Source organism: Ochotona curzoniae, unplaced genomic scaffold (assembly GCF_017591425.1).
Source record: "Ochotona curzoniae isolate NIBS_2020 unplaced genomic scaffold, NIBS_Ocur_1.0 contig_43, whole genome shotgun sequence".
Lineage (NCBI taxonomy): Eukaryota > Metazoa > Chordata > Mammalia > Lagomorpha > Ochotonidae > Ochotona > Ochotona curzoniae.
This window is the reverse complement of record NW_024466218.1, coordinates 20,060,829-20,075,213: the sequence shown is the minus strand read 5'-3', so window position 1 is coordinate 20,075,213 and position 14,385 is coordinate 20,060,829. Positions and strand designations below refer to the sequence as shown.

The following is a 14,385-nucleotide window of genomic DNA, read 5'->3' as shown; positions in this document are numbered from 1 at the left end:
CAATGCAGGGCAGGCTCTTCCTGCCTCCCCACCCAGGCAGATCTTCTTTCTGTCTTGTTCCCAGTTCAGACAGGACCCTGCTTCTGGAAGACTGCTCAGATGCCCCCGCCCACAGGGCTCCTAGGCCTTGGGGTCCGTATACCTCATCTGTACTTGGTGCTGAACCCCACCTCTGAGGTGGTTTGTGTGGGTCTCAGTTCCCTGGTACACAGCCCTCTCATCAAACCCCTGAAGAAAAAGTCCACCTGCAGGGACAAGGTTCAAAGCCCCCTGTTTCTCACTGCTCCACAGGAAGACTTGACTGTTGCAGACATCTGGGGAGTGAACTAACTGATTCTCTCTCTCTCTCTCTCTTTCTCTCTCCTTTCTTCTTTCTTCTTTCTTATCCCTCTGCCTTTAATGAAATAAGCCAGAGACAGGTTTAAGGAAGGTAGGACTTTTCATGAAAAACATCTACAACATTGTCTTTGAAGGGACATGTCCCCAAGGGGCAAGAAGATGGGGCTCTGCAGATAGAATACGTTTCCCAGGAACACTTCTTACTTGACAAAGGGGAGTGCACTTGCCCACAGTCCCCTCACCCCACCCCGAGCATCAGGACACCACTGCACTCCCAGTGGCTTCTTGGGGATCTCTTTAGTGAATCATCCACCAAAACTGAGCCAAAACTTCCTGGTTCCACTGGCTGGAGCCCTTAACTGCCCACGACACAACACTGTCTTACTGTGCATCACACCTTGGTTCTGTCAGTGGTTAATGCCACAAATATGGACAGTGGCAACTGTGGCTGCTGGGCAGAGAGCTCTAAAACCTGGAGCTGAAAACTCTGACTGCCTCCCTGTTTTCAGGAGCTTGTGAGGTTGCAGAGAAGGCGCCAGTCAGAAAAGCTGTAACCCAAGGGCCTGAGTGCCACTGGGGATCCCCTGTCACGGCACAGCTAGTGTCCAGGGCTGGTGAGCAGGTGCTGGCTGCTAGCAGGAGGTCTCTGTTCTTACTACACAGACCTTTCCACAGGGATGTTTGGGCGCCCTCACACCTCCTTTGCAGCAAGCTCCCGCAGGAAGGAGTTTTCTCTTGTTGACACCAAATACTTTACAGAAAGGAGGTTCAAGTAGGTCATGGTTCTAGAAACCCTAAGAGCAGGACCAGGCCACAACACCTGCCTGTTTGAATGAGGGCCTATACAGCACCACCTCCTGGTGTTGAGTGGGAAACAGTGAGCACTGACCCACTCTTGCAAGGCTGGCTTTACTCTCTCCTGAGGCTCCCCTGGCTCTGAGCACCATGACATCAGGCAGAATCCATTCTGTGGCCTCACTTAGCTTGGTTGTGTCTGCTGACAAGCCATTCCACTTCTGTACTTATCTGGAGACTCAGATCCACTCCGCACTCCTGCTGAGGGCCCTGTAGGACTAACTGCCAGGTTCCCCTCAATCTGGCTAGAGGTAGGGTGGGGGATGACTTACATTCATGTTGAATTTAAATTTGTATTTTTAGGTAAAAAGTCTCACTGGTTCATGTATATTAGATACTAAAGATACTAGGCACACACATATTGTATGATTAGAGTTAGAGGGAGAGATCTTCCATCTGCTGGTTGACTCCCCAGATGGCTGTAGTAGCCAGGACTGGGCCAACCAAAGCCAAGAACTTCGTCCAATTTTCCCACGTGCATGGCAGCCCTCAAACACTTGGGCCATCTTACTCTGCTTTTCCACTATGCCACAACACCAGCTCCCAGGATATTAGCATTTTTTAACAATGAGATCAACAATTGCAAGTAGGAATAAAGTCAGGAAGCAAAACATGCAACAAGTTGTCCCCCCCCCACCACCTTTGCTTGCTGAAAAGGAACCTGAAAATGGGCCTGAGCTTCCTAGTTCCCAGTGCAAAAAGTGAATGCATCTGTGAGAGTTAGAGGGTACTTGCAGCAAAACAGAGCATTTGCCGGCAGGAGGTGCCACACAACCCTGCATGGAAGTCAGTCTTGTCCCTGCAGCATGCCCAGGGGAGAGGGGAGAAGGTGGCTTTCTTGTGGCTTTCGTCCTGGTTTTCCACAGATGCACACTGAGAAAGTGAAATTCAGGCAAGCAACTGTGAGATTGCCCAGTGGTTTTCCATAGCTGCCCATGGAGAAACCAGGAGTCTATAGCCCAGTGGCAAGGGAAGGCCCTGGCGTGGCGGGCACCAGCTCTGCTGCCAAGTCCACCCCATGTCTCACAGCCCACACACTAACCCCCATTTCCCTCCCCTTTGTGTGTGTATTCCCAGGGCTCTGGCTGAGAACATGGCCAGCGGCATTGACGAGCTCATTGGCATCCCCTTCCCCAACCACAGCAGCGAGGTGCTGTGCAGCCTCAACGAGCAACGGCACGCGGGGCTGCTGTGCGACGTGCTGCTGGTGGTGCAGCAGCAGGAATACCGCACACACCGCTCCGTGCTGGCCGCCTGTAGCAAATACTTCAAGAAGCTCTTCACAGCCGGCACCCTGGCCAGTCAACCCTACGTCTACGAGATCGACTTTGTGCAGCCTGAGGCGCTGGCCGCCATCTTGGAGTTTGCCTACACCTCTACGCTCACCATCACCGCCTCCAACGTCAAACACATCCTCAACGCTGCCCGCATGTTGGAGATTCAGTGCATTGTCAACGTCTGCCTGGAGATCATGGAGCCCAGCGGGGAGGGCGGGGAGGAGGACGACAAGGAGGATGACGACGACGAGGAGGACGATGATGACGATGAGGAGGAGGATGAAGAGGAGGAGGAGGAAGAGGAGGAGGAGGAGGAAGATGATGACACAGAGGACTTCGCCGATCAAGAAAACCTGCCTGACCCCCAGGACATTAACTGCCACCAAAGCCCCTCCAAGACGGACCACCTCACAGAGAAGGCATACTCGGATGCCCCAAGTGACTTCCCCGATGCTTTTCCGGCCAGTGGCCCTGGCCACCTGGGTGTGATCCGGGACTTCTCCATTGAGTCCCTACTGAGGGAGAACCTGTACCCCAAAGCTGGCATCCCTGATCGGAGACCCTCCCTGTCTCCCTTTGCCCCAGACTTCTTCCCCCATCTCTGGCCAGGCGACTTTGGGGCCTTCACGCAGCTGCCAGAGCAGCCCATGGAGCCCCTGGACAACACGCCCCTAGATCTGGTCATCAGAAGCCGCAAGATCAAGGAGGAGGAGAAAGAGGAGCTGCCCCCACCCCCGCCACCCTTCCCCAATGACTTCCTGAAGGACGTATTCCCTGAGCTGCCCGGGGGGCCGCTGGGCCCCATCAAGGCAGAGAATGACTACGGTGCCTATCTCAACTTCCTGAGTGCCGCCCATTTGGGCAGCCTCTTCCCGCCCTGGCCGCTGGTGGAGGAGCGCAAGTTGAAACCCAAGGCCTCGCAGCAGTGCCCCATCTGCCACAAGATCATCATGGGGGCTGGGAAACTGCCACGGCACATGAGAACACACACCGGGGAGAAGCCATACATGTGCAACATCTGCGAGGTCCGCTTTACCAGGTGCGCACCTGCTGCCCGTGGTGGGAGGTTGCAGGGGAGTGCTGGGCAGGGGCCAGAGGCTGTGGGCATGGCCCACCTGGGTGCTAGGGACATGGGCTGCTGGGCACTGCCCGGGTGCACTGATCCTCAGATCCTTCTGAGGAGCTTTCTCAGACACCAGGGTACATAGAAAGTGGCATAACTTGGAGTTGTTATAGGCTGATGCTGGTTGTCAAAAAGTTTCTGAAATCCACATCTCTGAGGGGGATCTTCATGAAGTCCATCAAAGAACATGTCATGAAAAAAAAAAAAGTACAGACTTCAAAAATGATAGCACTGAAATTGGCTTACCTTTTCACTCCACCTCTATGAACTTGGAGAAGTAGTTCCCTACAGTATCAGCTAGAAGCCCACACCAGAAAAGGCAGGAGCCGAGCTGCTCTGGCTGAGTCAGAGAAGAGGGCGGCTGCTTGGCCCCTGCTGGCTCAGCCTCCTTCCCAGCTGCATGTGCCTGTGACCCAGGTGGAAGGGGTTTCTCTTTTAAGATTTGTTTTATTTCTATTCAAAACATAAAACTACAGAGAGAGAAAGAGAAAGCAAAGAGATCTTTCATCCGCTGATTCACTCCCCAAACAGCTGCAATAAACTGGAGCTGGACTGATCCTAAGCCAGGAGCCAGGAGCCAGGAGCTTGTTCTGGGTCTCCCACGTGGGTATAGGATCCCAAGGCTTTGGGCCATCTTCGACCGCTTTCCCAAGCCATAAGCAGGGAGCTGGATGGGAAGTAGAGCAGCTAAGACTAGAACCAGTGCCCATATGGGATGCTGGTACTGCAGGTGACAGATTAACCTATTATGCCAGGGTGCTGGCCCCAGTCCCTTCATTTCATTCCTAGTGGCAGTGGCGGCTACTCCACACTTGGCCTGTTATGCCCTCCAGGGCTGCCCTAGGGATGCCTCCCTAGCTCTCTCCCCAGCCAGGCCTTACTACCTTAGTTCCAATCCTTAAATGTCATGGCTGAAACTAGAACCCCACTTCACCAGAAGACCACAGAGACCCGCAACAGGGCCTATCCAACATTCTGGAGCCGGACCTCAGAAACATGGCTCCTCTTACATCCATGGGGCAGAGCCGCTTGGTGCTGCTATAGAACCGGACAATCTCAGCATTATCAGCATTTCCTCTTTCATAGACTCCCTTAAAAGGAGTCCCGTGTGATTGTGGCCTCCTCCACACAGCAGCACTTGTGGGCAGCACTGATTGGTGGGATGGTACGTGGCAGATCCTACCACTGTTAACCCTTGATGGGCCTCATTTGGATAAGTGACATGAGTGGTCCCTTTGGCAAGGCTATGCACAGTGGGGAGGATTCGAACAGGTGGTCTTGCAGCAGGTGGACCCAGTGTGCTCAGAGCTTGGTGATCCTGGCAAACCCTTCCCGCATGCTGCCTGCATCCCTGGAAGAACCCACCTGGTACACATTGGTCTCATTGCTTAGCATCCTCCTGCAAATTTCTCATTGTTTAGCTTTTCCTGGGCAGGCCCCCTAAAGCTTTGTCCTCTGAGAATGCAATGACATATGATGCCACGGGCTGGGTGTCAAGCCAAGGGCTGTGGTTTCCCGAGAGGAAACAATATGGGGCCCAGCAAGCAGTGGCCCCAGTGTCAGTGATGGTGTCATAGCCAAGGCCCCCACAAACACGTCATGATGGCCTGGAAGGGCTGCCAGGGTTGTTCCAGGGTACCCTCGGGCCATGCTCACATTGCTTCTGTCCCAGGTGTTTCCCTATGATGCCGGAGGGAGCAGCAGCAGCAAGAGATATAGAAGAGTAGAGTCCCATAGCCGGAACATCCCCCTTCCTTCCTCTGGACCACCCAAGCCTTGTTGGCCTCAGCGACTCTGCTTCTGTCACTCCACAGGACATCAGACCTGAGCTCCTCCAGCCCAGTGCTACCCCAACAGGCTAGAACACCTGAACAAAGCTCACTGGCATGACACAGGGCCAGTAGACAGACATGAGCACCAGGTGAAGGCCAGATTCCAGGATGGTTCACACACCTGCAGCCTGTGCCACAGCCCACCCCCACCGGCCCCTTGAGTGGCTGCAAAGCCTTAGGCCAGATCCAGCGACTGAGGGTGCCAGCCATGCCTCCTGCCACCCCATACCTGCCCCACCCCAGGCAGATGGCTGACCCTGGGAGCCCCTCTCCTCCCTTCAGAAGAGACCCAGGCTGGTAGCTTTGACAGATGCACCCAGCCCTGCACCCCGCATCCCCAGCACCCCGACCCCCTGCCCTCCATGTCCACTTCATCGCTCTGGGCCTGCTACAAAGCCCTGGCTGGTCTGTAGGTACTGTCTCCCTAGGAGAGTTGAGCCTCAGTCACTATACACAGACAACTCCCTGTGAGAACATTCTTCACGGCCTCCCTGTTCATACAGCAGCTCGAAGCCGTAGGGAGGTGACATTTCAGAACCTTCCTCTCCTAGCACATTCCTGGTGGTCAGTAAGGTGAACTCTGAGTGCACTGTCCCCCTTCAGGGAGAGATGGACCCAGGGGAGGTTGCAGGAGGCAGCCACTCCGACCAACCAGCCATGCATCCTGCCCTCCCTTAGCCACTCTTGCATGCGGGTGATAGTCATCTGGGTCGGGGCTGTCTCAGCTGCAGCAGCTGCATTCCAGACCCCACGCATACCTCTTCTTGCACCCATGCTTCTCCCTGGGCTCTGACCCTGCAGATGAGCTCTGGGGTGTACCACTGCCCCTCCCTGTCCCCCAGACCTGGCCTCCCCAAGATCTGAGAACTACTGGGGTCGGGGAGGGCAGGGAGGAGGAGGAGCGGCCTCCCCAGGCTGCCTACCACAAGGGGCCTTATTGCTTTCTCACTGGGCTGGGGCTGGGACCACCATGTGCTGCCCTTCACTATCCTCCCACACACTGGTCCTTTGCTTCTCAGCCCTCTACAGGGCCCTGAAGGGTCCTTTGCTGGACCCATGCCCAGGTGGAGGTTTGCCCATAGCCAAATCCTCCGGGGCAGCCTCTCCACAGGGGCCTGCTCTGTCACCGTGGGGGCCTTTCAGTGGTGGTTGTCACCACATGCCCACTGGTTTGCAGGCTGGGGGATCTGCACCCTGCCTGTCCAGCCTCTGCCCAGGACTTCTAGGGAACATGGCTGGCCAGTCACCCTCCTCTGCTGCCCGGAGCTTGCTCCCCCTTGTGCCCCCTCCCAGCCGCTGCAATGCCCTCCCTGCCCACTCCTCCACCCAGCAGCCAGCCATGCTCCGAACAAGGGCAGAAGCCCAGATTGCTTCCCCATGTGCACCCCTCCCCTTATTTTCTGTTGAGTTCTCCCTCCCACCGCTGGCAGCCCTGGGAACCTGATTAACAGAATGTAATGTCATTAGCCAGGGCCGCAGGAAGAGCTCTCGGCACCAAGACCAAGAGGCCCCAGGCGGATGCTGCAGGGCAAGTGGCCTGCCCTGGGCAGGGGGTGGGGATGGAGGTAGAGGTCTGACTGGATATGGTGGACCCCAGACCCAGGTTTCGTGACCCCCACCCCTTGCTTCCATTCAGGAAATGAGCTCATGCAGACTTGCATCTTTCCCGACAGTGAGCTTTCTCTGAGCTGGAAGGGGGTCAGCGTATGACCTCGTCTGGGTGCCTGGGGAGGGGCGGAGGAAGAGGGATGTGATGGCAGACAGAAGCATCCAGACCAGGAAGGAGAATGTGGGCATTGTTGAGGCTGGGGGACTTGGGAGATTGGCCCTGCCAGTTGCTGATTCATCAACAAACATACAGTGAGCTCCCCTGATGCTGGACGAGTGTACAGGTGTCTTAGCAGGGTCCCTGCACTGTGCCCAGCAGGCTCCAGATTATCACTGACTCAGCAGACACAAATGGCCTGGAGTGGCCATCAGAGGCCCTGTCCAGGCCTGGCACAGCCTCTCATCAGCCCCATAACCTTACCCAGGTCCCCTCCCCTCTTTCTGGGAATAACTCCAAAAGATTGGCATAGGTGCTACCCAAGCTGGCTCTACTTAAGGGAACCCTTGAGCACTTTGCTGCACCTCGCTTCTTCGCTTTCTATGACAGGTTGACCACGCCCACCTCCCAGCCTACCCCGCCTCCCCAAACTGCCAGAAGTCCATGAACCTGAACCCTTTCTTACATCTGCTGCAGTTGCTTCCTTACCCATGAACTTGCTGCCTGCCATGGCATCCTACCAACCACTCTCCTAATAAACAGAGCTCTGGGAGGCAGGGACAGGCAGTGGCTCTGCAGGCAGGAGAGGAAATGACTTGTGGAATGACTCTTGTCCTGGAAATAACAGGCGAGAAAAAGGCCACTCTCTTCTGCAGGGAGCACTGGAGTGGTCCCACCAAGGGCCGCAGAAGGCACCCCACCTGCTAACAGAGCAATGTGGACACATATGAGGTCACCAGGGTGCAGGAGAGGAGCCTATGACACGTCATCCTGTGGCTCCCTCTTCCCCTCAGCTGAGGGGCAGCGTTTAGGCCACAGGTACACTAGAAGGGCAGGGATGTGGCTAATGGCACAAGACCCATGTAGACAGGACAAGGTTTGTAAAGAACTGCCCTTGAATTTGACCTTGAAGGATGGAGCATTGGGGATTGATGGCAGGAGACATTTCAAGCAGGCTGGTTTGCAACAGTGAACTTGGAGATGGAAGAAAGGGGTGTGCATGGAGAACTGGGGAAGTAAAGGGCATGCTGGCATCTGGACTTGGCCTTCTACTGGGGCCCAGAGCACGGAGCCTGCAGTGTAAAACACCTGCAGGCCCGGCAGGGACAGAGCGAAGCTTTAAGAAGTGTTCACACTGGGATATGATCGGCTCTGTGCTGGTGGCCCAGCAGTCCAGCTCATTCTAGCAGGTGATCAGAGCATGGCCTGCAAGGGGTGTGGGTGTAGACAGGAGGCTGGCAGAGTTTGAAAAGCCATGCACAGGCCAAGTCAGCCCCTGGGACCATCGGAATCCCGGCCTCCATACCTGAGAGAAGTAACCAAACACTCAATCCCTGAGGCTCATCCCAGCTAAGCAAGGGCAGAACAGCAGCTTCCAGAAAGTTCATACCCGCCCCCCCCCCACTTACCCAGTGGCTGACACTCACAACACACCAGGGGTCCCAAGGGTGCAGCACAGGGTCCTGGTCCAGTTCTCCGCTGATGCTCATGTCCTGACACCCACACGAAAGTGTCTCTGTGGCCTTGCAAAGCCATTCTCTCTCTGATCACTGCTTTCCCTGTCTGGGAAGAGTGGGATCTGGCTGGGACCCATGCTGCAGGAGGGCTGGACCTGCTGGCTGGACATGGTCCCCAGGGGGTTAAAGTGGGCCTACTGGACTGGAGGATCCCTAAAGGCTTTTTCCAGAACTGGCTTACTCTGAGTTCTGCCCATCCCACCCACCCAGTCCTCATGCCCCATGAAAGTCACCAATAGGGAAGGACGGCTCTGCCCAGGGCCTGTCATCTCCCACGGGCATTGTTCTCTTCTCATGGCTCCATCTGCACCCTCTTGCTCATCCCCAAAACAGAGCACAAAGCAAACCATTCCCAGTCATCTCCAGGCCCCCATGCCTTGAGGGTTGGGTACCCCTAGAAAGCCCTCAGAATCTATGTCCTCTACTCTGCCTCTGTCTAGGTGAGGCAATAGGCTGGCTGAGCCAGCTTTGACTCTGCACCAACCCTGGCCAGTGAGGACAGGAATCTATCCCTCACTGTACCTCTGCACAGAGAGGTCACGGAACTTCCCTGAAGGTCAGCCAGCCAGTTGCTTGGGGATCTGCAGCTGGGGCCCAAGGTGGGGACCCACCCCTACACTGTACTTTGCCTCTGAATAGTATCCACCCTAGCCATTGGCACAGTAGTCAGCCACCCACCCCTACAAGGACATTAGGAATGTCTTTTGTGGACTTGGGTTGATCACCATGGAAATGGGATTGATTTCCAATGGCCTCCTGACGGGTTGGAGAGATTCTGTGAGTATTTAGCATAGGCCTTAACATCTGCAGATTTGCTGGTTGCATTGCCTGTTCTTAAACAGTGATGCTAGGGGTCTGTTCTACCAACTCTAAGAGGGATTTGCAAAGACAAGGGGTTCATTCCTAAGGTGTAAGCAGGTGGATGATCACAAGCTGAGCTCTCTGCCAGGCCTGCCTGACATCAGTGGCCACTGAGGAAGGCACCTGGCCACCTGGCCACCTGGCCACCTGGCCTGCATGGTGCAGAGTCCCAAGGAAGCATACAGTGGCATCTCTGTAGGTGGGCAGGTGATGCTTCTGGGCACGCCCCTTATGCTTTTCACCAAGGAGCAAAGTGAGCAAAGAGACCCTGACTGCAGCCCTGAGTTCTGGTCTCAACTCTGCCAGCACTGCCAAGTGCCCTTTGCTGGGCCCCTACGTGTCCACCCACAGAATGGAGGGTCACCGTGGTCAATGGGGTCTCTGTGTGCTATCCATGGCCAGTGGCAGCAGCTGACAGCTTGTCAGCAATGCAAACTCCCTGCACCCACCTTCCTGAATCACAGTCTCAGGGAAAGGGACCCAGTGCCCGACACGTGTCAGGGTCAGCTGCCAACTCAGGTTGGATGCCACAAGCCCCCCTTTTCTGCTCAAAAACCCGACTGTCCAAAGCAATTCTGGGTTTCAGATCATGAGTGAATGGTCCCAGCGGAAGGAGGGAGGCAATCCTGCTGGTGGAGGAGACCAACTGCCACCGCCCTCCCTGTCTACCCACTCTGCCCTTCCCCCACCCCCACTCCTGCTTCCTTCTGTACCCCTGCCAGACCCACACACAGGTGCACACACACACACACACACACTTTTCTCTCCTGCCCCCACCCCTGGAGAATTCTTTTAGAAAATGAGAACCAGTGAGACCCCTAGTGGTCAGGGGACACCAGGAGCCAGATCCTAATTGGACCCTGCTGAGGTTGGATCACATGTGGCAGTGTCAGGGAGGACAGCTGGGCTCCGCATCTGCTGTGACCTCAAAACCCAGACTACAATTATAGGCTGCAGCTCCGCCCCAGTCACACCTGGCAGGAGGAGATGGCAGGTGCAGAAGGTGCCCAAGCCAGAGGGGTTCCTGCAGCCAGCCGAGACTTAATGCCCTGTTTAGGAGAACAGCCCTGCAATGCCAGCCCCCTTGCTGGACTCCCGGCAGGTGCACCATCACACTAGCTCTGGTTCTCTTCCCCCAGCCCCAGACCATGGGGACTGCCACTCTGGCTTCAGCCTTGGATCTGCACAGAGAGGTTAAATTAGCTTGCTGGAGGTCACCCAGCAAGTTGGTGATGGGCTTGCACCTGGGGAAGGGGCTCCCACTCGTCAGAGGAGCCCCACCTCGTACCATACCTTCACTCTGAATAATACTGTTAAGCCTTCCAAAGCTCTGCCCCGGATTAGGCCGCATTCCTGGTTGCACCTGGCTCTTTTGTAAAGCCTGAAATCGTCTGCAGACAAAGCCCAGAGCCCAGGCTTAGGAGAAGAAACCACAGTGTAGGAGATGCTGAGAACAAGGTGTGCCTGGGCCCCGGTGCAGCCCTTCTAGACTAGCACTGGGCACAGACAGAGCGCAGCAGCCCAGAGGGTGGGGAGCTGGGTGGGAGCAAGGAGTGGAGGGGGTCGTGGGCCAAAGCACAGGGCAGGGGGTGAGGGTAGGGAAGACTGACTCCTGTGTGGGCAGAGTGGAAGTGTGTCAGTCACGGCAGTTGCACCAACAGGGGACCAGGGCAGGTGCTCATCGCAGACACCTGCCCTGGAGAGGGATCAATGTGAGGGATGAGCAGTCAGGATCCTACCTCTTCCCAAGTGGTAATCACACGGTTCCAGGGGCAAGGCAGCAGCTGAAGGAAGTTCTTGGTCATGGCAATAGGGAACCTTGGAAGGCTCTGGATGGGGACGGGTGCAGTGCACACCCAGAGCTGGGCCAGGACTGACTCCCTGACTCTGCCTTACAGGCAGGACAAGCTAAAGATCCACATGCGGAAGCACACAGGAGAGAGGCCCTACCTGTGCATCCACTGCAACGCCAAGTTCGTGCACAACTACGACCTCAAGAACCACATGCGCATCCACACGGGCGTGCGGCCCTACCAGTGCGAGTTCTGCTACAAGAGTTTCACGCGCTCCGACCACCTGCACCGCCACATCAAGCGCCAGAGCTGCCGCATGGCGCGGCCCCGGCGAGGCCGCAAGCCTGCTGCCTGGAGGGCGGCCAGCCTGCTCTTTGGGCCCGGTGGCCCCGCACCCGACAAGGCCTTCATGATGCCGCCCACTCTGGGAGATGTGGGCGGCCACCTGGGCGGCGCCACCATGTGCCTGCCCGGCCCCAGCCCTGCCAAGCACTTCCTGGCGGCGCCCAAGGGCGCGCTGAGCCTGCAGGAGCTTGAGCGTCAGTTCCAGGAGACCCAGATGAAGCTGTTTGGCCGTGCACAGCTGGAGGCCGAGCGGAACGCTGGCGGCCTCCTGGCCCTGGCCCTGGCCGAGGACGTGGCGGCGGCGGCACGGCCCTACTTCCCGCTGCCCGACCCGTGGGCCGCAGGCCTGGCCGGGCTGCCGGGGCTCACAGGCCTCAACCACGTGGCCTCCATGTCCGAAGCCAACAACTAACCTGGTCCTTGCCCACCCCTCGCTGTCTACCTGCTCAGTCTCCTGTCTGCCCAGGCCCACCCTCCCATTTTACAAAGGGAAAATGGAAATAGAGATGTGTTCACAGCAACAGTATTTCCCTGGCCTCCAGGGCACCTGTCTCCCCTTGCTCTGTGGCTGAGACTGCATCCCATGCCACTCAGACAAAAGTGCCGTACTGGCAGGGAGGCCTCCCAGAGACAGGAGCCAGGCCCGGCAACTGGGCCCGTGTTCCCCTTACATGCCCTTGACGTTGGGCAGGTAGGCTAACCCACTGTGCCTCAGTACCATCCTGCTCTGAAGGGAGCTGGTGATTAAAGGTTCACCACACACATGCAGACACATGCATATACAACATGAACACACAGGTGCATCGAGACATGTTTGCACACAGAAAGGCAAGCACACATCAACACATGTACACACAGCTGTACACACACACACACACACACCTGCCTATCCCTCCAGAGAGAGGCCTGCAGGCACAGGAGCTTTGGGTTCCCCAGAGCACTACACATTTTCTCTCCCAGAACTTCACATCATCTCCACCTGTACATTTAAACAGACAGGAGAACCAGGGGCAAGGCAGCAGGGCTTCTCCGCTGGCCCATCCCACAGGACACTGTCCGCCTTCCTGACAGGCCCCGGGGGACCCGGCTCAGCACCCACCTCCCTGGAGCCTTCCCCAGGGCAGCCCTCAGTGACTGCTGCCTGTTGCCAGGCAGGCCAGGGCTTGTGGCTTTGCTTGCTGAGCTGCGAGTTCCTCATGGCCTTGGCACTGGCGGTGATCGGCCCCCTCCCTGTTTTGCTGTGCTGGACCCCGCTCGGCCCCCTCCTCCAGCCATGGAAGCACAGATGCTGGGTTTTCTTCCTTGGACAGGAGGGAGCCTTGGAGCCTCCCGGGTTGGAAGGGCTCAGCCAGTGCCCGCAGCAGGTGCGGAGGGGTGGGGGGTCTGTGCCTTCCTGCCCATCCCCACCCCACTTTGCCCCTCACCCCATCCTGACTTGGTTCTCAGTGCCCCCAGGGCACTCATGGGCACTGAGGGCCGGGGCTGGTACCTGCCCCCCACTACCACCTGGGGAGACACCAGACACATTCTTCCAGTTTGCCTTGGCTTCTTCCTGAGCAAACACAAACAAAAAGGTGAGAGGGGAACCCCAGGCTCTGCTCTCCCACCCCCTGGCTCCCCGGGAAGGGACGCCCTGACAAGGCACCCCAGCTTCAGACACCCTGTCCCCAGACATGGGCAGCCTGGACCACAGGCCACGCCCCCCTTCTTTCCCCATCCACCCAGGGACGGGGGCTGGACCAAGACTTCACAAGCAACAAATGAACAAATGGAATTCTGTGGTGTTGGGCTCTGGTTTTTATTTTGTAAAGGTAACGACTTCTGATAAACCCCGTTTTTTCAGATGACTGCTTAGTTTTTTTTTGTTTTTTTGTTTTTTTGTTTTTTTTTTTTCTTTTGGCTGCCGTTTGGAGTTGTAAAATATCCAAAGATGTTAGTACTGTAAGTCTGACCAAGACCTTGAAGCGCAAGGGTTGTGGGGCGGGGAGGGGCAGATGTGTTTTTGTTTTATTACTTTTTTTTTTTCGATGTTTCTATTTCTCTGTCAGCGGGAAAACTCTGGACTCTTTTCTATTTATAACTCTTTTTATGTGATTGCTCTCTGTAAAATGACACTCAACGAAGTTTGCCTTAGTAATTCAAGGGACAATCTTCTAGAACGTCGGTCGCACGCTGCATCCTGCCGAGGAAAGCCCTCAGCTCACTTTCTGGCCTATTTATTAAACAGTATTCACTGACTTGATGACGGGATGGTGAGCGTGGCCCTTCTGTAACATGTGACTTCTGCGGCTTCTCGGGGTGACCACGGGCCACCCTGTATGAATCCGGGCTTGAGACCACCAGTGGCCACTACTCAATGTTTGGGACACCTTCCCGGAAGTTCAAACCTTGGCCTCTGTTGGTGCTTGCTGAACTCCAGGCTTGGTTTCTCCCTCCAGTTCTCCCATCAGGGGACAGTTTCATGGGCAGGTGAGAGTGCTCTGCCAGCACTCTTGGGTCCTGTTCGTGTGGGGGCTCAAGGATCCTGGGAGCAGGTGTATGTGCAAGTCTGTGTGTGTGAGAGCTGGGGAAAGTTCCAGGATTGCTTGGCTGTTTTGCTAACGTAGCCAGCCCTCCCTCTCACCTGCCGTGGCACCCGAGCAGCCTCCCGCCAGTCTTGCTGCCTTTTACTTTTGCCT

General features: G+C 56.3%; 1 protein-coding gene across 1 annotated transcript; it reads left to right on the top strand.

Annotated features, from left to right (window-relative positions):
- Positions 1–2,271: 2,271 nt before the first annotated feature.
- ZBTB7C (zinc finger and BTB domain containing 7C) lies at positions 2,272–12,181 on the top strand. The gene is made up of 2 exons (XM_040984729.1): positions 2,272–3,510; positions 11,468–12,181. Exons 1-2 carry the CDS (start codon positions 2,288–2,290, stop codon positions 12,117–12,119), a joined length of 1,875 nt encoding a protein of 624 aa, XP_040840663.1. The 5' UTR covers positions 2,272–2,287; the 3' UTR covers positions 12,120–12,181.
- The last annotated feature ends 2,204 nt before the right edge of the window (positions 12,182–14,385 follow it).

What these genes read in the sequence shown, in the direction of transcription:
- ZBTB7C (XM_040984729.1), top strand. Translation starts at nt 2,288, where the DNA reads ATGGCCAGCGGCATTGACGAGCTCATTGGCATCCCCTTCCCCAACCAC. An exon ending in TGCGAGGTCCGCTTTACCAG is followed by an intron (nt 3,511 to 11,467) that starts GTGCGCACCTGC and finishes TCTGCCTTACAG; the next exon opens with GCAGGACAAGCTAAAGATCC.